The sequence below is a fragment of the Bubalus kerabau genome, chromosome 16, assembly GCF_029407905.1.
Source record: "Bubalus kerabau isolate K-KA32 ecotype Philippines breed swamp buffalo chromosome 16, PCC_UOA_SB_1v2, whole genome shotgun sequence".
NCBI classification, from domain to species: domain Eukaryota; kingdom Metazoa; phylum Chordata; class Mammalia; order Artiodactyla; family Bovidae; genus Bubalus; species Bubalus kerabau.
In genome coordinates, this window is record NC_073639.1 from 7,913,412 (window position 1) to 7,937,175 (window position 23,764).

Below are 23,764 nucleotides of genomic sequence, written 5' to 3' on the forward strand. Positions count from 1 at the left end.
AATCACAGTATAATCAGCACCTATTTCCAATAAGAATGTCCTTCAACTGTAATAAAAACTCACTGTATTACTGAGATAAGTATGCATTAATGAGATATATATATATTATTATATATGTTATATATATATATATCATTACATATATTGCATAAATGAGATTAGTATGAAATCTCAGAAGACACCATGCACCTAAGACCCCCCTGACGGCAGCAGGTGGGCAGTCATGTGGAAAAGCATCTCACTTCCAAAGCTGCACAAGAACTGATGTGCGCAGGCGCCCCCATGCGGCTGTTCTCTCACATTTCTCCCATCTTTTTAATCTAATCCTGCTTTGTCTCCCAAAGAATAGAGATGCATCTCAGTTAACTTCCTTGGCATTCATTTGAGAACTGAGTGCTTATTATGTACCAGGTACCCTACTAGAATCTGGCAGCCCAAGAGGAAGAAGGCAGGATTCTTGCCATTCAGGAGCTCACAGTCAAATATGGTCATTCAAGAGGTGATAAAATTAGGCCATTAGGGTGGGGCCCTAATCCAATAGGACTAATGTTTCAAGAAGAGGAAGAGAGATCAGGGTTATGCCTAGAGGGATAACCACGTAAACAGGCAGCAAGAGAGTGGCATCGGCAAGCCAAGAAGAGAGGCGTCTGTAAACCAAGCCTGCTGATGCCTTGATCTTGGGCTTCCAGCCTCCAAAACTGTGAGAAAATAAGTTTGTGTGGGTTACGTGCCCCCAGTCTGTGGTATTTGCTATGACAGCCCTGGCGGACCAGTACAGCATCCTTCCCTGGACCAGGGTCACTTGACACACACAAGGGACGGTGAAGGGAGACAGATGACCTTGAAAAAGCTCATGAGGGAACAAGAGCTCATCTCTCTGTGTGTTCAAGGAGAAACTGGGTGAGTCCCCATCAGGGACATCACACTGGGTGGGAAAATGGACCAGGTTTGAGAAACATGACATCACGTCTCTACCGTGTTTCTCTATAAGCTTCGTCTTATTCATGGAAGACAATTATCGCTTCCATCATCATATATATTTGGGGTCTCCTATCTAGAAATTTAAAACAAAATAAACACACATTTCAATCCTTGTGGCCTCTCCTTCGTTTGACTCCCTAATTTCTCAAACACACAATGTCTACTTGCTGCCACCATCTTTCTCCCACTTTTTGGAGATGAGTGGTTGAAATGGAGCTTGAGGGACCGCTGGGACCTTACCAAGTGAGAGGAAACGGATGCTGTTGTCTTCCCAGATGAGAGGAAGGAGGAGGATGAACCTGGGTCTTTACTGTCAGGGTCACACAGAGGCGAGATGGTCCTTGAACAGCCGCAGTTACACATATTCTAGAATCTTCCACAAGGCTCAAGAGTCAGCAGATTTGTGTCTACTCTTGCCAATTGTGAAGAGTCAACTTGCCTTAGGGGACTGTGACCTGTGTTAAGTTATTAGCTATTGTAAGTATCTAATTCTGTTGTGAGAAAAGAATTCCAAGAACAGTGGCTATTGCTGAGGCAATATATTTTCATCTTGGTCAGTAAATTCTATTTCCTATACCAACAGATCGTTTCACAAAGTTGCTGCTAAGAGAATCCTTTAAATAATAAGGTTGTTCTTGCTCTGCTGTACTCTCCCTTTGGGAAAAATGCTGATAACAGCACATTCCCCAAAATCTGAAACGGCACCTTGATTAAATAGCTAATACATCTCCTTAATGTCACTGAACTGTGCACTTTAAAAAGGATTAAATGGTACAGTTTAGATTAGAGTCACATAATAAATTCTGTCTAAGCCCGTTAGTCCTCTAAGAGGGCAGGTGGCTGGTGAGTGGAACGGTGTTGATTCACATGGGGGAATGGGGACAGGAATGGAGAGTTGAGAACTATATCATCTGTACACATAGCGACTTGAAGTCTCTGTACTAAGAATAATACTCAGTATGAACTTTGCAAAACACTAGTTGCCTTACTCTGGTGGATTTTACAGGGTTACCATCTTATGCTGTCTGAATCATTTTTCTCTGAGCACTGTCTGTCTGTTGTTTTGGAAGCAGGGGAAGGCCCAGGGTGAAGGGCCGGTGTGCGGCTCACCCTGCCAGACCCAAGCTCACTCTTTCCCCCCGGATCATCTCTCAACAAAGGGGTGCAATTGCAAAAGGGAATTGCTGTGCTCCAGGACACCCTTCTCTTCTGTACTTGCCTGAAGTCCAGGGTTTTATGTCCTGCTATCACTGCAGAGCAGTAACAAATTACACTGATTATACACTTACTGTATACAAAGCATACCACTTAGTCTTGGGGCTATGGCAGTACCCAAAAAATACACTTCTGCCATCCCCACGCCTAGACTCTGGATGGGCTGACAGAGCATGTTTCTAATTCTTAATGGTTACCCTGAGGAGATTACCAGTGAAGATTAATTACAAGGGTTTTTCTTGAAGTGCCAAAACCATTTCCCTCAGTTAATATTTCAACTGCTTGTCATCTAGCTTGGAATACAATTTTGACTTCAAATTCCAACAACAGTGACAACATTTTTAAAATAATTAGTTCTCTTTCCAGCTTAGTGAGTCTGATTTCCTTTTGAACCTGTGTAAAGTGTAAGTTGGATTTGCCTGCCCCTTCCCAGGGTGCAGCATGAAGGTCACCCCTGGCCTGGCCCATCACAGCTGAGTGGCGCTCCAACTCTCCTAATGATCCAGGGCTTTCTTTGTGACCTGGACAAGTCTCTTAACACTTCATTACATCCACATGATAAGTTCCCAGAAGAAGCCTCTGTGGCTAGAGCTGGCTGACATCATGCACTAATGACTACCAAGTAGAACAAAAATAATAAATAGGACTTACGTAAAGTACTTAATTGCATGGCTAAGTGCTTTATTCCTTTCACCAGGAGCGTTAGTATCCCATTCAACTGGTGCACGTTGATACAAATGAGCATTAGTATCCCATGAAACTGAGGCACGGACCTTTCAGGTAACCTGCCCAGGACCTCTCAGCTAGAAAACAGTGAGGTTAGATTTGAATGCAGTCTCCATTTTTGACCATTAGCCTGCCCCAGGAATCACCCTGGGAGAAGTTGCTCTCTCCCAGTACCAAACGGATAGCTCAAATTAAGCCACAGGATTTGCTTTCTTGGGTTGCAACCCTGTTGCTAGAGTCTCTAAGAAAACATCTGCAATCCTCATTCCCTCTCTGTGACAGGAAAGACACTGACTCCCCTCCCCTGGGGAGTCTCAAAGCCTATTCTTCTTTTTGGCATTCCTCAGTCCCTGAAAAACAAGAGCATCAAAATAGCTCGGAGGGTTCCTTTCTCTGTCTTCCCTCAATCTGCCATCTTTATCTAATTTCCTGGCAATTTACATTTCATTGAACATGTTTTAGCCGCATCACCTCAAAATGTTACCAAAAGAATCTATTTCATGAAAACCAGTAATGCACGCTATGCAAAATGCATCATATGTATTCCTGGCTATAGTCCTGACACATTTCGATTTGTTCAAGGATTTTGTTTTATTAAAAGAAATCAATTCAGGAAGCCATTTTATTTCTTTAAAAGAGTTTTAATGTTTTAAGGTTACATTCTCTCAGAAAAAGCCTTCTCTAAGCTACATAATGGAAGCATATTATTAAGGCAGATTTCTTAACACATATATGTGGAATCTAGAAAAATGGCATGCTGCTGCTGCTAAGTCGCTTCAGTCGTGTCCAACTCTGTGCGACCCCATAGACAGCAGCCCACCAGGCTCCCCCGTCCCTGGGATTCTCCAGGCAAGAACGCTGGAGTGGGTTGCCATTTCCTTCTCCAATGCATGAAAGTGAAAAGTGAAAGTGAAGTCATGTCTGACTCTTAGCAACCCCATGGATTGCAGCCCACCAGGCTCCTCCGTCCATGGGATTTTCCAGGCAAGAGTACTGGAGTGGGGTGCCATTGCCTTCTCCAAGGGAAGTCATAGGAGTTCATTAAAATTGCCAGTTAGAAATGTAGTAAATGTAGCACCCATCAACTCAGGCCTCTCAATCCCAGGGAGCAGGTTTATATTTCCCTAGGCCTCCTAATAGTGGCCTATTTTTATTTCATGTAAGTTAACAATGACAGTTACAAATTCAAAGTACTCAGATCATAACCTAACTTGCAGTCATGTAGATTCTGCTCTAAATCATATCAAAGCATAACACAGAAAAAAGTTCATGTAACATTTTCCAATTGTCCATTTTTTTCACTAACCCCAACTTTTGTTGTTGTTCAGTCACCCAGTAGTGTCCAACTCTTTGCAACCCCATGGACTGCAGCACCCCAACTTTACAGATATCAATCTATAAACCTTACTAGTACTCATTCCATGACATTTGCTGATCAACAATAGAGGCTTAAGCACAGTACAAAGCATGAAATTAGACATGGAATGTGTACATAGATGTGATCAGTGTTGCTACCATTCCCTGACACACAATTTTCCACTTCCAGCCACAGGACAGAAATGCACGTTCAACCCCTCTAAAGTTAGGGTTGATCTTTGTACTCATTTTGGCCAATGAAATGTGAATCAAAGCAACATGGATCACTTCCTAATGGAAGTATTTAACTTGCAGGAATGGATTCACCAGCCCTTTGCCTGTTAAGTGATTATAAGAGCACATCTTGATATGGAAATACCAGAAACTAAAGCAGCTGGGAATGCTGAGCTGGGAATACAGCTTCCCCAAAAGGCCCCGGACCACAACAAACCGCATTAGTGAAAGACAAATTCTGTTGTTTGGTGACGATTTTTACAGCAGTAAAATGTAGCTTCTTCTGACTAACATAGCATTGTATGTGATTCATTCATTGCATCACACTGAAGCCAGGGCCATGTGTGTAACTCCTGAGTGAACTGGTCAATTTGCTTTGTCAGTGGCCAAACATCATTTTAACCCCACATTCTGGAAAATAAGTACTAATGTGTGTTTACAAGGAAAACTGAGAAAGATAGTTTGCATAAATAAGTGTACATTTCCTTGACTTGTATAAAAGCGAGTGATGACACATATCTTACTGATTAATACTCAATAGGACCATTCTTGACCATAAAGGACAGTTCATAATATCTCATAAATCAAAAACCTATTTTAGCTAAATTGATTCTAGAAGTAGAACACAGATAGACACAACATATCAGTGTCCAGCTATTTCATGCCCGCGTGGAGAGCCTTATTAGAGGTCTTGCGGGCACACACTATGTGAACAAACAGCACCACGCATGTGTGTGTCAGACTTATTCTGACACTGTTTCCTTCCAAAATCACACCCACCAAAGAGGGGAAAAGGGAGCCCTCCTCCACTGTTGGTGGGAATGTAAGTTAGCCACTGTGGAAAACAATACGGAGGTTCCTCAGAAAGCTAAAAATAGAATTACCATATGATCCAGTAATCCCACTCCTGGGCATTTATCCAGACAAATTCTAGTTCAAAAAGATACATGCACCCTTACGCTCATAGCAGCACTATTCACAATAGCCAAGACATGGAACCAGCCTAAATGTCCATCAACAGACGAATGGATAAAGAAGATATGATATATAGAGATAGATATAATGGAATAATACTCAGCCATAAAAGAGTGAAATAATGTCATTTGCAGCAACATGGATGCAACTAGATATTATCATACTAAGTGAGTTAAGTCAGAAAGAGAAAGACAAATACTTTATAATATCACTTATATGTGGAATCTAAAATATGACACAAATGAACCTACCTATGAAATTGAAACAGAATCACAGACATAAAGAACAGACCAATGGTTGCCAAGGGACAGGGGTTGGAGAAGGGATGGAGTGGGAGGTTGGGGTTAGCAGATGTAAGCTTTTATATGTAGAATGGATAAACAACTAGATCCTGCTGTATAACACAGAGAACTATATTCAATATCTTATGATAAAGTATAATGGAAAGAATATTTTTAAAAGAATGTGTGTATATATATATACACATTATACACATATGTATAATTGAATATGTATATATAAATGTATAACTGAATCACTTTGCTGTACAACAGTAATTAATAAAACATTGTAAATCAACTATACTTCAATTTAAAAGAGAGTGAACATGTTCCTCTCCCAGAAGCATGAATTCATGGAATGGCAACTCTCAACCAGGACTCACCCTCCCCTCATCTTCCCTGTGTATCACCCTCATGGTAGGCAGAACTGAGCCTTCCAAGGATGTTCTCCAAGAAAAGTTCTGGTTCCCAAAGTCCATTTCTCTGCACAGAGATATTTGGAATATGTGAATGTGGAAAATAGCTCAGAAAAAAAGAGCTAAGCCTTCTAAAATTCTAACCATGCAATTCTTGAGGTTAAGAGAAAAGATCAATTGCTTTTGTTTTTTCACGGCAAATCTAAAATTCCTCTTTTCAACCAAGTTGATAAGGGAAATATCATTGGGAAATATGAGAAAAACAGTTTCTGAGTTGTGGCCAACCTGTCCAAATGCCAGAAGACATGATCAAACTTCTAAGTTGAAAGAAATCTTGACAGTGAGGAGCTTACCCAGACCCAAGTTTATCATGACAAGCACAGTTCAGCCACTACAAAAGCAGTGCCACGTATGAGCTGGTAAGAAACTGGAGAGGAAGCCTCCGTGCAGAGGAACTCCCTCATGAAACTGAACAAATATTATATTCAAAGGTAACCTACTTTGACATAGATCAGCATTTGTTGACCTATGGAAAGTTGTTACAAACAGTATGCATGTATGATTGCATCTTTATAAAGCTTTGTGTGTATTCATTTTATCTTAAGTTAGGAAAATAAAATTTACATTTCCTTTTTTTGGTAAATCTGTGAAGTTAAAAGATTTCCACTTTCCTTTTTATAAGTCTCTGTGTTGCCTGTATTTTTTACATGTATTACCTTTACAAACTACAAGCACTGGTCAGGGTGGGGGAGCAATTTATGAGTAAGTTTCATGTTAACCTGATTTAGTTTTCAATTCATTCCTTCAGTCCTCCATTCAGCTGTCTGCTATCAGTTTGGGAAATGCAACTGTGAAAGATACATTATTTATCTGGTGGTTAACGAGAATTTCCCATGTTCCTATTATACTTCAGGGTTTTTTAGACATTGGATATTCTTCTGATAGTAAGTTCATAAACTACACAGAATGCAATCTCCTTTAATTATTAATAGTTTAAGTTGGTCCTATGTAAGGACAAAGAACATCTGTTCCTCTCAAGATCTTTTACAGAAGGCTTTATAACAAGGTTTATAACTATATTCTGTCACAAAAGGGAACTCAGGTTCTCAAACATGACCCACAACACATATTTCCCTCTATGAGAAACTCTGTCATCCTCACAGCTCTTTATCCAAATGCAATGGAAAAGCGTTTATCCTCAGAAATAGGTGCCATCTTCACCTTTAAAGTAAATACAAGGAAGTGGAAATTTTACCTACAAATACTAAACCATAAACCCTTTGAAGGTGGGGACCTCTTGATTACTCCCACAGTATGTAGTAGAGGCCCACTAATCTTTTGATTGGATGAATGGAATTAAATTCCAAGGAACTTGAGGAATTCCTTCTTTAAGGCATTAGCCTGCTAATTACATCATCCATGGTTAAAGAGAAGAACATGGTAACATTCCATGGAAATAATTCAGTGACTACCTGCCCAAGTCTTCCATATACCAGGAGAATAACCTAGGGAATAACACATTCTCTCACCAAAAGTAAAAGGAATCTGTTTTGAAGCAGGGTATAAGCATGACTGATAACCTTCCCCACCATTCCATTCTTCCACCACACCCAACTGTTTTGAATGGAATAGTAAATAGCATGGAGAAGGCGATGGCACCTCACTCCAGTACTCTTGCCTGGAAAATCCCATGGGCGGAGGAACCTGGTAGGCTGCAGTCCATGGGGTTGCTAAGAGTCGGAAACAACTGAGCGACTTCACTTTCACTTTTCACTTTCATGCCTTGGAGAAGGAGATGGCAACCCACTCCAGTGTTCTTGCCTGGAGAATCCCAGGGACGGGGGAGCCTGGTGGGCTGCCATCTCTGGGGTCGCACAGAGTCGGACATGACTGAAGCGACTTAGCAGCAGCAGCAGCAGTAACTAGCATGAGAAGTAGAAGTCTCAATAATACCAAACAGCATAAAGACACGTTTGCAGTATTTATTCCAGGGAAGAACTGATAAAACATCAGATAATCTTGCTCATTTTGAAGCTCTAGTACAGACAAACTTGGACATAGAAAGGGTTCTGAACTAGTACAAATAATAATAAGCTGTTCTCATAAAAGCACTCTTTTTTCTTTATTTTCTTCCAGGGCAAAACTTGTCATGAATTACTTTAATTAATTAAGATTTAAAGGAAACTAAGGGAAAACCGCAAAGCTCTGGACAATATGGCTAAGATGATCACTAGACACTCCACAGACTGGCCATCTCTCAAAAACCCAATTTAACATTTGGAAATGTTATTTTTATGTAATATTTCACTCCCCATTGTACCACTGGAGATTTACAGGAAAGGAAAGTGAAGTAGCTCAGTCGTGTCTGACTCTTTGCAACCCCACCAGGCTCCTCCATTCATGGGATTTTCCAGGCAAGAGTCCTGGAGTGGAGTGCCATTTCCCTTCTCTAGGGGGTCTTCCCGACCCAGGGATCAAACCAGAGTCTCCCACATTGCAGGCAGACGCTTTACCATCTGAGCCACCGGGGAAGCCCCTGATCACTGGAGATTTACAAGCTATTAAGAAATACTAGACTTGCTAATGAAATTTTGTTAACATTCAATGCTAACAAATTCAGTCAGTGCTGAGTCTGTGTATGCTGGATATCGTAGTCTGAAGTTACAGGTACACTATCAGCCCTAAATCAACTAAAAACAAATGTTTTTTCTCTAATTTACAGATTTGTCACTGTGAATACCTGTGACTTACTGAGTATGTCACAAAGAAATGAATCACTCTAATGAGTCTGACAAATGTCTTATTTGGGGAAACATAAAAATCTACCTCATAGAGAAAGACCTTAACAGACAAACACACACAGAGTATGAAAAGGTATCCCTAAAAGTAATTTCAGTAAGAACAACAAAGGGCCTTTGATTTGGGGATTTGTCCCTGCAAAGATTGTGCATGCGTGCAGGAACTCAGATCCCATCTGTTGCTTTAGCCTCAACAGACTTTATTGTATTGACTTTGTGCTCTTATCTGATGGCAATCAATTCCCACCAGAGTGAAACACCAGCTTAGCCAGTGACCCCTGCTGTTCAAATCAGACTATGGAGCATGCCTTTCTTACCAGAAATGCCCTGTGCCTTCTGGACCGCCCTCTATGAGTGACCTTGGGATTTTGTACTTTCCATTCAGGATTCCCTAATGTGAGCAATTAAGAGATGCTTCATTGCAAGAGTCTCATCAGCAGTTGCAACACATCAGTGAACAATAAACTACTAGGACCCCAGGAAGAGAGGGGGAAATTGGGAAGAAAGAGACAAGGGAGAAAAAAGGGAAAGTACCCACAAGGTTCTTTGCAGACAAGCAGTGCTCAGTATCTCTTTAAGTAAGAATGCCCAGCGGACTAGGTGGGGGGACACAAATTCCAAGTTTCTGAAGCCCCAAGACCAAGTAATCACTACTGGTCCAACAGACTCGAGACTTCCTACTGTAAACAAAAAGTTTCTGGGGAGGACACCTGCACTGAACAGAAATACAATCTCCTTCCCAGAGGTCCAGCCACTGAACCACCCCGGGTGCCTTTGGTTTCATTGGTTAGATTTCTTTGTTTTGATTTTGCTTTGTTGTGTTTTGACGCAGACCAGGGATGCAAGTAGGACAGACCATGTGCTAGTTCCATTTTTAGAATACCCCAAATGTCTAGGGTCATTTTCCCATTAAGGTAAGAAGAGAAGGAAAATGAAAACTGGTGTCTCCCAGAGCAGACAGTCTCAGCAATGAGCCTCTAGCTCTTCCTGGGAAAAGCATATCGTCAAACAGCTTTCTCAGTTCATCCCAAGTCGGCTTTCCCCTCCAGGACTGGAGAAGAGCAAGAAAAGAATCTGTTGCATTAGCAGATGATCACCGTAGGTGTAATTGTTTTTGGGGTTTTTTTTTACCATTTTGGAGCAAATGTTTTTCAATCGTTTTCTATGGAGCTCCAAAAGCACCCATTCACATTGCCTTCAGATCTTTCTCAACGAATTCGCTATGCTGCTGCAGCTAAGTCGCTTCAGTCGTGTCCGACTCTGTGCCACCCCATAGACGGCAGCCCACTAGGCTTCTCTGTCCCTGGGATTCTCCAGGCAAGAACACTGGAGTGGGTTGCCATTTCCTTCTCCAATGCATGAAAGTGAAAAGTGAAAGTGAAGTCGCTCAGTCGTGTCCGACTCTTAGCGACCCCATGGACTGCAGCCTACCAGGCTCCTTCATTCATGGGATTTTCCAGGCAAGAGTACTGGAGTGGGGTGCCATTGCCTTCTCCCAGAGTTCACGCAGATCCCAGCAATTACATGTCTCGCTTCGCGTCCCGGTTGGGCCGGGGGACAACTCCTGTTTCGCCCCCAAAGAACCGTCACCCCGAGCCCTGCGCCAGCGCTCCGGCAGAGCGCCGACCGCAGTCTTGGTCTCCGCCGCCCCTCCAGGTGCCTTCCTCTGCCAGCTCGCCGAGTCCGAGACTCCTTGGGCCTTTCGCTCGCTCTTAACAGCTCCGATCTCGGGCCCGCTGACCCCTTAGATCTTAAAGAAAGAGATACGCGAGAGAGCTCGGGTTAGCAGTTGGTAAACTGTTCGCTCTCAGCCTTGACTTTTCTTAAAAGGCGAGAGGCAAACACTTTGCTGTCGCAGACCCAGGCCTCGGTATCGGAAATCCGCAAGTGACCAGCTGGGCTCCGAGGGCGGGAGTCGAGCCGCGGGTACTCGCCCCGCGCGCGTTTGCGCCCTGCACTTTCCAGTCCAGCTGCCGTCGGCGTCCCAACGGTGGGTGCAAGGGAGCCCCAAAGGCGAAAGAACCAAATAATTCCGGTTCCTGCTGCACATTTTTTTAAAAAAGAAAACCTCACGCCCAAAGTGTAAAAAGATAAAATAGCTCTCAACTGAGCCATCTGAGTAAAGGAAGCCGATTCGCCACCCTCATGGGGAAACCATCTGTTTTGGAAATGGCGCCCCCACGTGGCCGCCGCGAACCCCACCCACCCGGGGACTTAGTCCCAGGAGAAGGTGACGTCACCCACACAGCCCGCAGGCGCGCGGCCAAAGCCAAACCTCCGCGCTGCCCCGGACGCCCGATCAGTCCGCGCGCATCCCCACAGCCGCCGAGGCCCCTGCAGCTCCAGCAGCCGGGCCACGAGCTGTGTGACCCGGTTCCGGTTACTTCACCCCTCCGTGACTACTCCTTTTCAAAATGATACTAATCACACCCACCTGCCGAGTGGCAGTGAGATTTCCGGGTACAGGGGAGGCACTCAGCCGGCCTGTTAGGGCTTCGGCGCGGGGCGTTCTTCCCCACTCTTGAGTTGGTGTAAAGGCTCAAGTCCCAAGAGGCCGTGCATTTTAACAAGGAGAGTCGAAAGCCAAGCTCCCCAGTGTAGAGGAAGAGCGGGTCAGTGGTATGGACAGTGAGGGCTAAGAAGCTTGTTTTCGATTCGAGGTTCCCCTCCACCGGTGCTAGATCAGGAGAAACGAAGACGTCGGCTTATTACAAGTATTCGTTCTCCCGCTTCTTGCCTGCACCCCCTCTCTTCCGAACTCTCTTTCCTATCTATTCTCGAGGGGCTGGCGTGGCGGGGACGCATTTTCCCGGGTTCCCCGCCGAGGGAGAGCAGACGCAGGGGTCCGACGGCTCCGGGCTGGGAGAACGCCTCCGCTGCCCTCGACTCAGGGCAGAAGCTCTGAGCATCAGAGTGAGGGTCCTGCCTGCCCAGAAACTCTTCCAGCCATTACAGGTTGAACCAAGCAGCCGAATTGTTCTGGAAAGACTGACAGGAACTTTTTTTGTGCCTCAACATTCTTCAGTGCCTCGACAACAGAAAACTAGCAGAAAAAGAGGGCCAAGTCCAGGCTCTCAGGCCTACAGCATTAGGGTGGGATGTGGTTTGGGGGCGGGGGAGGCCCTCTGAGGAGTGGACACCCACCACTACTTACCCTGAGTTTGGGCGAATAGTTTCCGTTCCTAAAACCGACAACCACTTATTGGACCCCAGAGGAGTGGGTTGTGGATTGGTGAGGAAGGTAACATCGACTCTCCGTGTGCAAAACAAAGAAAAGCCTCTGACGTGTTTTGATAAATTGCATGGATAGGAGACCCGTAGGCCCAAGGGAGAGCGCAGAGGAGTCCGAGTCACCGAAGGCGTCGCCGGGCTGCCCCGCGTGCGCCCATCTCTCTGCGGCGGCACAGAGGCCCGGGCTGGGGAAGCGCGCTGCCACGGTCACCAAGTGTCCGTGTTCGTGCGTTTTTCGCACAGACGAAGGGCAGCGCCCGCGTCCAGGCCTTGTAAGAGGTTATTCCCCTGTTCGCCGGCAATCTGCTTGTCCGGCGAGCTCCACTGTCAACGCGCACACGCGCTAGGCCGGGCGCGAACTAGTTGCCGAAGGGAAAGGAAGACGCAGGCCGCGAGGGTGAGGTCTGCGGGGGAGGGGGCGTGGGGCGGGATGCGCGGAGGGGCCGCGACCCGGGATCCGGCAGGCAGGAGCGCGACGCTAGGCGCCGCGGCGATGCCGACCTTCCTGCGGCTCCCGGCGCCCCCTGGCGGCCACTGGGGCCGCGCGGGCTCTCGAAACAATGCCTCCGGCCGCACAGGCCGAGGAGGGCCTGGGTCCCCAGCCTCTCCCGGGCATTCGGCCGCTCACCGCCTCGAACCACCCCCACTGGCTTCCAGCTCCTTGTTCCCCAGGCTCTTGATCGCCGAGGGCCTCTGAGAAGCGGAGGCGACCCCGGGAAGGGCGTTGGGACTTGGGGCGGTGGAGGTTGGGAGGGCCATCATCCCAGCCCCGGGCCCAAGTCTTAACATCTCTTAGAACTGAGGCATCGATCAGCTGCTAGGTTCAGTGTGCTTCTGTTTTATTGAGGTTTATTTTTCAAAGTCCTTTGTACTGGGGAGCGGAGTTTATTAGCTAGACCCGAAAAGACCCAGGACCCTTTCCGCGGAGGAGCGCGGCCTTTCGCTACCGCGGATGGCCCTTCCCCTGCTGAGCACCGGCGCGAAGGAGAAAAGATGCAAGCTGGTCTTTAGGGACCCAGATGTTTGGGTCAGAATCAAAAGATAGTCTCCTTACAGGTGGCGATGTTCCTGCTGTATTCACGGCCAGGAGAAAACACTAAGTGGGCTTTCGCCACCCACACATTAACCCCCTCCTCTAAGCAGTGGCGGGCGACTTGGGCCTGGAAGGCCGCCAAAGCCAAAGCATCTTCCGGAAGGAGGGAAATAGAGAGGCTGAGGAAGGAGCCTACTGATGGCTCTGGATGGCTGGGAAGGAATAACAATGCGCCCACCTTCCATATGAAAGACCCGTGGCCGCCCGCTCTCCGGGAATTCTCTCTTTGGACCTGCACCGCCAAACTGCCAGGGGGGCTTAGGGGGCGGAGACGATCAACCAGCCCCAAGGGGAAACTTGGGGCGATTAGGAGAAAGGAGCCCCCCCCAACACACACACACACGCCTTCCTCCTGAGGCCCCCTAGCCCGGGTTACAGCTGTGAACTTACTCTTTGGAGTCCTCCACGAGCTGGAGTCCCCAGCTCCGCGGGCGCCCAGACCGACCTCTTGGTTCGCCTCCGTACACCTGGCGCCCTGCACGGTGCCCGCTGGCATTGTGTAGGACGAAGGAGCGACCTCTGCCAAGGCTTCGTGGGTGTCAAGGCAGAGCTTCTTTCCCTGCCCCCTACCCCTTCCCTGCCTGCCCACCTGGCGCACTTTCTGCCAACCCCTTGTGCCCAGCACCAGCCTTCCCAAACTGTGCCCTGAAGGCATATACCCCTGAGTGCCCGCCGCCAGGTACAGAGCGGGTTAGAGCGCGCGGTGCTTTCGGGTCTTGAGTCTTCCGGTTCATTTCGGAAGGGGAGGCAGGTCTCTTCTCCCAAACCGGGAAATGGTGGGCAGTCATGTGTGATTCTGACGAGACTCTGTAGAGGCGCTTCCACAGTGACAAACTTTTCTAGACTTACCCCCAACACAACAACACCCCCAGCGTTTTATTGACATTCCCTTTTTCATGCAAAAGTTTTGCTCCGATGACTCTACTTGTATAAATTTTCTGCCTTTTGAAAGGGCAGGCGGGAGCACTCTGCACGGGTGGACCAGACTGGGAACCGCGGCTGGGGATCCGAGAGGAAAGCAGCCTCGCCGAGCGGCCTCTGGCAGGCCGGACCCTGGCGTGGACTGCGGGCACAAAGAGAGGGCCGGCAGCTGGCTCGCGGCCGCCGGGAATGCAGTTCCGCCCCGCAGCCCCGGGCCCAGCAGAAACTTCAGGCTGGGCTCAGACAACCCCCGTCCCGGGCCTCGCGGGGGGCAGTGCGCGTTCCCTCGGGACTTAGCTACAAGGCCGCCGTTCGCGTCCCTCCATCTCCCACAGCCCGCTCCCTGCACGCTCACTGTTGGGGCGCAACTGCCAGGCTCTTCTATTTGTTGTTTGTTTGTTGTTCACAGCAGTCCTAGAGCGCGCGCTTGGCAGCGTCCTGGGGGGCGGGGGGGAACAGGGGTCGGTGGGCGCCGCCAGAATTTCCTTCCAGGGAGCGCGTGAGGGGCATTCTCAACGGAAAACCAGACGCAGAGAGTAGGGACCAACCCTCCTCAGATTACTCTCCACTGGCTCCTCCCTTGCTCCCCCCACCCACCTCCAGATTTACATAAAAAAGGCCAAGAAAACTCTGGCCGGGCCCCAGCTGCGGCTCACTCTGCTCCCCCCGGTCGGAACCCACCTGGAGCTGCGCGCAGGCTTGCAGCGCGGAGCCCAGCGCAGAACCTCGCCCGCGCAGTCCCTCGCGCGCCTCGCGTCTCGGCGCTGATTTCCAGGCCCCGGAGCCGCGCCAAGCGCTGCGAGCGGACCCGGGAAGAGCTCCGGCCCCCGCCGCCGCCGCCGCCGCCGCCGCCGCTTCACCGGCTTGGCTCCCTCCGCCCCCGGGGGGTCGCGCACCCACGATGCTGCAGGGCCCCGGCTCCCTGCTGCTGATCGTCCTCGCCTCGCACTGCTGCTTGGGCTCGGCGCGCGGGCTCTTCTTCGGCCAGTCCGACTTCCCCTACAAACGCAGCAACTGCAAGCCCATCCCAGCCAACCTGCAGCTGTGCCACGGCATAGAATATCAGAACATGCGGCTGCCCAACCTGCTGGGCCACGAGACCATGAAGGAGGTGCTAGAGCAGGCGGGCGCCTGGATCCCGCTGGTCATGAAGCAGTGCCACCCGGACACCAAGAAGTTCCTGTGCTCGCTCTTCGCGCCCGTCTGCCTCGACGACCTGGACGAAACCATCCAGCCGTGCCACTCGCTCTGCGTGCAGGTGAAGGACCGCTGCGCTCCGGTCATGTCCGCCTTCGGCTTCCCGTGGCCCGACATGCTCGACTGCGACCGCTTCCCCCAGGACAACGACCTTTGCATCCCCCTCGCTAGCAGCGACCACCTCCTGCCGGCTACCGAGGAAGGTAGGCCCTCCTCCTTATTACACCCCCACCACCAGCTCCACGAAGACCCCGCATCCCGTTGCGTTGACAGGGGGCCAGTCCCAGGCGGGGCAGACGCTCTCCTTGCCCTGATTTGTCATCGTGACAAAACTCAGATAATCACCCCCCCACACACACCAAATATATATATATATATATACACACACCCAAGTTTCTCATTCCCTTCCCTGTTATACCAATTGCTCTTTCATAGGAACAGTTGAAAAGTGAGGCGCCGGGCGGGGTGGGGGTGCGGAGAAAATGTAGAACTGAAAGAGGTCTTTTCTTCGCAGATACATGCACCATTCTTTTAAAAGATGCTAGCACGGGGGCCGCAATTGAGATAGTTGGAAGTGGCCCTCCGTGGAAGAGTTGGCGGGTGAGCACGCTGGGCAGAGCACCCTGGCCTGAATCTCACGCAGCACGTTTTTACCACGGGGTAGGATTCTAGACGCAGGGACGTTCCGAACCTACAGCCACGATCGCCAAAATGTGCAAACAGATAGTCTTTTAAGGCACTCTCTGTTTGCCATTCAGGCTTTGAAAATAAAAAGTAGGACTGGCTCATGTGTGTTGAAAATTCAGCTTTGGTTGTAAGTGCCCAGGTGTCCAAGAAAGAAGCACAAAGGGAATCTCCAGAACTCATTTTTCTATCACTAATCAGCTTTTATCTTAGGAGTGGTTTTAATTAACTGGAGAAAATCGTGCAAAAGAGAATTTCCCAAGTTTTTTTTGAAAACAGAGGGGGAGTTCCTGTGCAAAAACCATCAAAGCAATGAAAACCTCATGGGCTCTTGATATTCTTCCTGAAAGGAAAACATATACAATGTGTCTGAGCTGATTTAGGTCCCCAGGGACAGAAAGGGGGCTTCCTAATCCCTTTCAGGGCTCCAGCAGCATCTCCCTTTCAATCTCTAATTGTTTTCCTACAGCCATCATTAGTTAAAGAAAATGCAAAGTTGCTTAGCAGTCTTTCCTGGCAGGCACCATGAGTCTGCAATCATCTTATTGGTTAGATTTATAATTTATTGCAAATGTTTGGCATATTTCAAACATTTGTCCAACATATACCACAGACCAACCAATACAGGTTAGTAACATTTTATATACATTCTTAGAGCTCCTAATTGGAAAAGTTTCATTTTGTTTGCGAGAGAGAAGTTAAGGGCAGTTTTATGTATGTTGCTTTTGTTTTTATTTTTCACAATCTGCACCAACTTTATATACTACATTTCTCAAAAAAAAAATTTCCCCTTTCACAATAAAAGTTTGCATTTTTCAAAATCTGCTCTGCACTTTCTCCAAATTGATAAATAACTTCCAAAATGAGTCATACAGGTTTTCTTTCCTGTGAAAACGCAATTTCATATTAATGAACTTTCACCTAAATTTTAAAGACAGTATTAGTACATTTATATGTGAGAGAAAATGAATGTTTTCTTCTTTCCCTTTTTCCAAGGAATCAGACTCTTCTAGAAGAGCCGTTAGCCGGCTATCTCATAATTGAGCTAGTGCACATTCTGGGTTTGGTCAGCCCCAGACACAGTTTGCTTCAACTTTCTTTGGCTTCTGGAAAAGCTTTGGGTTTGTTTGTTTGGGTTTTGTTGTTGTTGCTTTGTCTGCTTGTTTTCAAGCATCTGAAACAGGCAAAGAGAGGAAAGAAGAACCTGCACCAGGGAGGAAGATAACAGTGAAGTAAATGCTGCCTAACTCAAGCACAGGCTTGGCAGAAAGCACGAGGTGACGCAGGCCCAGGTAGAGCGGACTGGAGCTGCTAGTGAGGTGTGCTTCCGAAGGGGAAGAGCTCAGATGCAGCCTTACCACACTAGCCACCTCGCCCAGCCCAGACTTGAAACTCCCTCAAGATGACTCCATGCCCCCACCCCCTCCCAGAAGCAGCTTGGCTGAAGAGCCAGCAGAGGCCAGGCTGCACCCGTGGCCTGCAGCTGAGAAAGATGATCTTTTGGCCATCGTTGGTGGTTGCTAGTTTTCCAAAATCCTTCAAGGGTCTTTTAGTGCTTTCTCCTCAGAGAGGCCTTGGGGCTAACTTTTTCAGAGACTGTGTTTGTCCCAGGAGTGGGAGGAAGAGCGAAAAGCTACAGCCTATCTCAGTTACCTGCAGCCGCACCCCCACACCCCACCACTGGGAATACCTGTACACAGTATGTGGGCATTTTTGCCTGTCAAAAAAAAATGGGAGGCATGGGACACTTTCTTAGGCATGAGTGGTCCTTCTTTATAAATGAGGCAGAGTTAGGGGTCTTACAGGACAATTGTTCCTCTTGCCTGAAGAAGCCCCTACCAGTGAGTTGTTTACAAATGCCATCTGCTGTTTCCTTTCAAGCAAAGTTACTAATTTTTCACGTTTCTAGCTCCAAAGGTATGTGAAGCCTGCAAAACTAAAAACGAAGATGACAACGACATAATGGAAACACTTTGTAAAAATGATTTTGGTAAGTAAACACCACCAACAAAAGTTTTATTTTCCGGTACAGCTTAAAGATACAATTCATTAAGATGTTACTATTACTAGATAAAGTAAAAGTGAAAGTCACTCAGTCGTGTCTGACTCTTTGCAACCCAATGGACTATACAGTCCCTGTAATTCTCTAGGCCAGAATACTGGAGTGGATAGCCTTTCGCTTCTCCAGGGGATCTTCCCAACCCAGGGATAGAACCCAGGTATCCTGCATTGCAGGAGGATTTCTTACCAGCTGAGCCACAAGGTTTGGGTAAAATAGCATCACAACTCATCTTTCCTTGAGCTAATCATCTAACAGGTTATCTTAGTTTCCTCTCTACATTAACTATCTTGTATTGAATTGTATCTTCTCTTAGGTGAGAGTCATTGCTCTGTTAAGCAACAATCAAATAAATGAAAATTGTTCATATCATGAATTTCAAATGGCACATTTTTCACTTCACTTTGGCTTTTTCTTGCCAGCAAGCATAATCCTGGCCCATGTTCTCTTTTAGTCACTTAAACATGTGTCCCAGGGATGGAAACATGTAAATATTAGCCTCAGTAAAACAGATTCAAGACATTAAGTTGGCCCCAAATAGAAATTTAGTCCAGTGCCAAACATGATGCTCTGCTTCTTGTATTCCACTGTCAGTGAGTATATTCAAGGTACTAGTTAATAATTTGGTGGAAAGAGTTTCCTTGAATTGGAAAAGAAAAAAGCTAGGAATTTACTTTGGCAAGATACATGTAAGGTGCCGTGATGACACAGTGCTCGGGAACTCCCAAGTTCCATGGCATGTAGATCACTTCCCTTAAGGGAGAACGCTAAGAGGAAAGAGGAGACTGTCCACTCAGAGCTTCAGCAGCACCTCCTCGGAGTCCCACAGCCTCTGTGGGGATCAAAGGAGCCAGCTAGACATAAGATCCGCACTAAATTCAGAGCTGGGGTGGCAGAGAACTTCACCCAGATTCCTGAGACATTCATGCTTTCCTCCTCTTCCAAGAGCAGGCACTTCTTGGTGCGTTTGAGGGTTGATGCCTTTTAAAAGTATTTATTCAAGCAGGAGGTTGAACTTACTGGTAAACAGATGTGGTCTCTGTCCTAGCAAATAATAACAGACTCTAACAGACCTCTAGGAACACTTCTACATACTCAGCTAAACCCTGGAGACAGAAACCACTCCAGTGCATAGTGTGGAGGAATGACATCCCACCCTCTCCTTACAACTTACCAGCCAGAAGTCTCAGACCTGGCCAGGTCCCTGAAACTCTGGAAACCACCAATCACTGCCCCTTACAACCCCAGGTCACTTCCAGGAAGTGTCCTGTGCTTAACCTTAGCTACTCCTAGGATATCCATAGCTATAGGAGAAGCTTCACACAGCTGAGGAAGGGGAAGGAAGAAGGCAACTCAGTTTGAGCTACTCCTCCCCCTCAGCAAGAGCCACAAGTGGATGATGGGGTTGGATGGGGGTGGATGTCTATACTCAAAGACAAAAAACTCTCAGAGTAGGAGATGGCCAGGCATGTTGGCAGCAGCAATCCCAAAGCTCCAGAGCCTTACCCAAAACACAGTTCTTAGCTTCCATGCTCAGGATTTAAGGGCAAATTTTTAAAATATAATTTAAATAAAGTTTATATAAAAATGTATAGCATTTTATTCTGGCAGCTTACAGCCTTTGCACTAGCTTTAGTACAGATCTCTCTCCTGACTTCCATGATATAGTGAAGCTCCAAAAAAATTGAAATTAGGGCTCAGGCACATGCATGCGCATGTGCACGCGTGCATGCACACACACACACACACACACACACACACACACACATTCATTACCTGCTTGCTTAGTGGTTAACCTTACATAAGATCTCTTTCCTAAAGATGCTGCATCAAGACCTGTGAAAAAAAGTGGGTGTGTGTGTGTGTCTGTCCCAATGTTCTCTTTCTCTTACCTTGGAACAACTTGGAAGTCATTACACTTAAGGTATCACACATGCAGATACCTCACAAGTTTGTTTTCTATTTCTTCATGTTCATTTTGTCCCAAGGGGGATAATAAACTTAAATTGTATGGGGTGAGTCCTATACTGGTTTATAAGTGGTTTTCCACATCACCTATATAGTTTGAGGGAGCAATGAAAGGATAGAAGGAACAAGGTAGAAATCTGATGTATTTAACTTGAATCATCCCTGAAAGCATACAATCTCCCCACTGCACTTCTGAAGGACAAGCAAGATGGAGAAGACCTCCTGATTTCAGTAGGGAAAGTGCTGGTGAAGAAAGAATGAATCAGAACTGCCTGCCTCTGTATGCAACCTTTTGTTGGACCAGACAGTATTGGGTTGGCTAAAAACTTTGTTCAGATTTGTCTATAATGTATTATGGAAACAACTTTTTAGCCAACCCAATATCATCACCTCTGCCTCCAGTACACCCTGCATCCCCGCCTCATACCTTCCATCCAGGGCAGGAAAAGTTATTTAAGAGCTTTGATTCCCTATATTTGGTCCCAGCAGAAAACCCAGGAAGGAAACGTCTGAAGTTTTCCCATGGTAAGCTCTTAAAAAGTTAGTTATTTCATAGCTAGAGAAAGATGAGTCATAAGTCTTCCCTCTGATTAAAAGTGATGATTTTTCTGATGTTTTGGGCTCAAGAATGTTTAGTCTGACCAGGCAAAATCTCACATATGCTCTGTCTGTGCTATTGATGAGGGTCCCAGGTAGCATGATAATCACTTCTCCCACCATATACCTTCCCCACTCCCGGCCCTTAGGCCGAGGCCATAGGAACATGTGACATTGCCATGTGATTCATCTCACGAAAAACCCTGAGCACCCAATATTATGACCCAGATGCATCTCAGACAAACAGAGGTTGGCCAAGTCCCAGCACGCTTGATTTACCTGGCTGAGCTTCAGTCGTTTCCTGCTCGGCTGGAAAAGCCAAAAAACTCTCCAGAGCAGCGATTTCTCACTGCACTAAACTCCATCAGAGTCAGGAAGTCACACCTGCATATAATCTCTATGGAACAATCGTTAACACATTATAGTTGGGCATGTGAATGCACCAGCCAGGACAAGAGACTTGATACTGTGGCTGAGATCCCAGTGGTTTGGGGACTCGAGTTCTGAGAATTAGGCTCAGCTAGGGCACAGCATAACTGGGTGACCTCTTGTAAATCATTGAATTTCTCTGGATTTCAGATTCTTGGTGTACCAACAAGAGAGTTTAGCTAGATGATCCTGTCAACCTTAAAATTCTATCCCTTCCCTGACTTCATGGAGTCTTGAAATTTAATTCCAGCACGTATGTTTGTAGGGTTTTCTTTCCCAAAGCATACTGTTCATGACTATAAAATGTGTCTTTTATAGTAAACCACTTACTTTGGGTCTTAGCATTCTAATGAGTCTACATATCCATCTTGGAAGCAGTGCATATATGATCTGTAAATGCCTTGGCCTTGGACAGGCAAATGATAGCATATGAGGATGAGGTCTTCAGAAAAACACTTTTACAGCTAAACATGTTGTGCTCTTAAAAAGAGTCTTGGATATTTTTTCTCCAAGTTACTTTACCAAATCAAATGCAGCTGTAAGATCAATTCTCCTTCCCTGTAGTCTGTTCTTTAGAAAACAATGATTGTGTGATATAATTTCCTTACAGGTTTGTCCAAAAACCTCTCCGACGTCATAAATTGAGTTTAAAGTTTACAGCCACAGAAGGATCATGTTTCACCTAAGAGTCAGGCATTTCTTTTCATGGTGAATTTTCCAATAGGGGAAGTCATTTGTCGAGGAGAGCACACTCCACATGCAGCCTCCATACAAACACAGGAACACAGGGCAAGGAGGGAAAATCAATTGAGTCCACAAGGGGAGTTTTTAAAGGATGGCTGGTTTGAAAAAAGTGCCCGATCAACCCTTTGAGGCTTTAGAAATGGAGCCACCTGCTGCCCTCAGCTCCCAACCCCCTGCCTGCGGCCCCTGTCAACCCCAAGGGGCTCCTCTTCCCTCTCCCAGGCGAGTCTAGGACACGCAGGGGGATTTATGCCTTCCTTATCACTGAAGTGACCCTGCCCCCTTTTGTGTTCGCAGCACTGAAGATAAAAGTGAAGGAGATCACCTACATCAATAGAGACACCAAAATCATTCTGGAGACCAAGAGCAAGACCATTTACAAGCTGAACGGAGTGTCCGAGAAGGACCTGAAGAAGTCGGTGCTGTGGCTCAAAGACAGCCTGCAGTGCACGTGTGAGGAGATGAACGACATCAACGCACCCTACCTGGTCATGGGGCAGAAGCTGGGTGGGGAGCTGGTCATCACCTCGGTGAAGCGGTGGCAGAAGGGGCAGCGAGAGTTCAAGCGCATCTCCCGCAGCTTCCGCAAGCTGCAGTGCTAGTCCCAGGCCAGCCTCGCGGCGGGCCCCTCCCAGGGCCCCGCCGACCCGCCCCGCTGCTCTGGGGCCTCCGCGCCATTTCCCAAGCACAGTCCCTCGGCTCCTGCTCCGGCCTGGAGCGGCTTCCCCTGCCTTTTGCACGTTTGCACCCCCAGCATTTCCTGAGTTATAAGGCCCCAGGAGGCCTCAGGAACAGATAGGTGTCTTCACATAAAGAAAAAACACACCAAAATCTTGTAGAAATATTCCAACTAATAAAATCACAAGGATTTTTATGAAGTTTTTTAAAAGGTCACTTAAGAGCTATTTCACGTAGGTGCAACTGTGACTCTGGCTTGATTTTTTTGGTGGTTTGGTTTGGGTCCGTTTCCACTGAGGTTGCTGTAACGTGCAAACAGCTTCACTTTTCTGTGTGGCCCGAACTTTCCCTTTTCTGTTGTGGGTCCAAAACCCGGTTGAGATAAAGCTGGCTGTTATCTCAGCACCTCTCTCAGCTGCAGCCTGATACTCAGCACCTGAATTGTGTAACAAGTCATTTGTCATTTAACATCCCTGTTGGGAACTTAACAACTAGCATGTATTGCATTTTGCATTTCCAGGTAGAGTACTTCCATTTATAAAAACCACATTAACCACCGTAGCATGAGTTCTTCAAATAAAAGGCAAAACAGACCAGTTTTATGATTGACCCGAGTACTTTAAACTTTGTTTAAAACACTTTTTTTACTTAATTTTGCAGATTAAACCATTGTAGCTTACCTGTAATATACATAGTAGTCGACCCCAAAAAGTTGTAAAAATATTGCTTTAACCAACACTGTAAATATTTCAGATAAACACTATATTCTTGTATATAAACTTTACATCCTGTTTTACCAACTCCCTGTCTTCTGTCTTGTCTTCTCAGTGGGAGGAACTGGAAAGGGAGCTGAACGAGAGTGATCACCTCCTTCCTCCCGAGGCCCAGCCCTCCTGCGGTTTGAAGTGTCTATTTCCTATGTGACTCAGAAAGCACCTCACCTCTCCACCACCCATCCCCTGGCCCCTGCTTGTGTCTCACACCCCACACAGATTCTACTACTGCAGACCCTGCAGGGAGGCAGAGGTTTGCCTGCTTTGGTCTAGTTTCAGCCATCCAGTGGCAGCCTGGCGGCAACACAAGCCTGAACCTGAGGTTCACAAGCTTGGCCGTTGTGCTTTTCATTTCTGCAGATTTTTATAATGAAAAAGAATCACTATTGCAACAGTGTTCATTCTTTC

General features: G+C 46.9%; 1 protein-coding gene across 1 annotated transcript; it reads left to right on the forward strand.

Annotated features, from left to right (window-relative positions):
* Positions 1 to 14,862: 14,862 nt before the first annotated feature.
* On the forward strand, positions 14,863 to 23,561 carry SFRP2 (secreted frizzled related protein 2). The gene is made up of 3 exons (XM_055549533.1): positions 14,863 to 15,627; positions 18,018 to 18,098; positions 22,203 to 23,561. Exons 1-3 carry the CDS (start codon positions 15,129 to 15,131, stop codon positions 22,505 to 22,507), a joined length of 885 nt encoding a protein of 294 aa, XP_055405508.1. The 5' UTR covers positions 14,863 to 15,128; the 3' UTR covers positions 22,508 to 23,561.
* The last annotated feature ends 203 nt before the right edge of the window (positions 23,562 to 23,764 follow it).

What these genes read in the sequence shown, in the direction of transcription:
- SFRP2 (XM_055549533.1), top strand. Translation starts at nt 15,129, where the DNA reads ATGCTGCAGGGCCCCGGCTCCCTGCTGCTGATCGTCCTCGCCTCGCAC. An exon ending in CCTGCCGGCTACCGAGGAAG is followed by an intron (nt 15,628 to 18,017) that starts GTAGGCCCTCCT and finishes TCACGTTTCTAG; the next exon opens with CTCCAAAGGTATGTGAAGCC. An exon ending in ACTTTGTAAAAATGATTTTG is followed by an intron (nt 18,099 to 22,202) that starts GTAAGTAAACAC and finishes TTGTGTTCGCAG; the next exon opens with CACTGAAGATAAAAGTGAAG.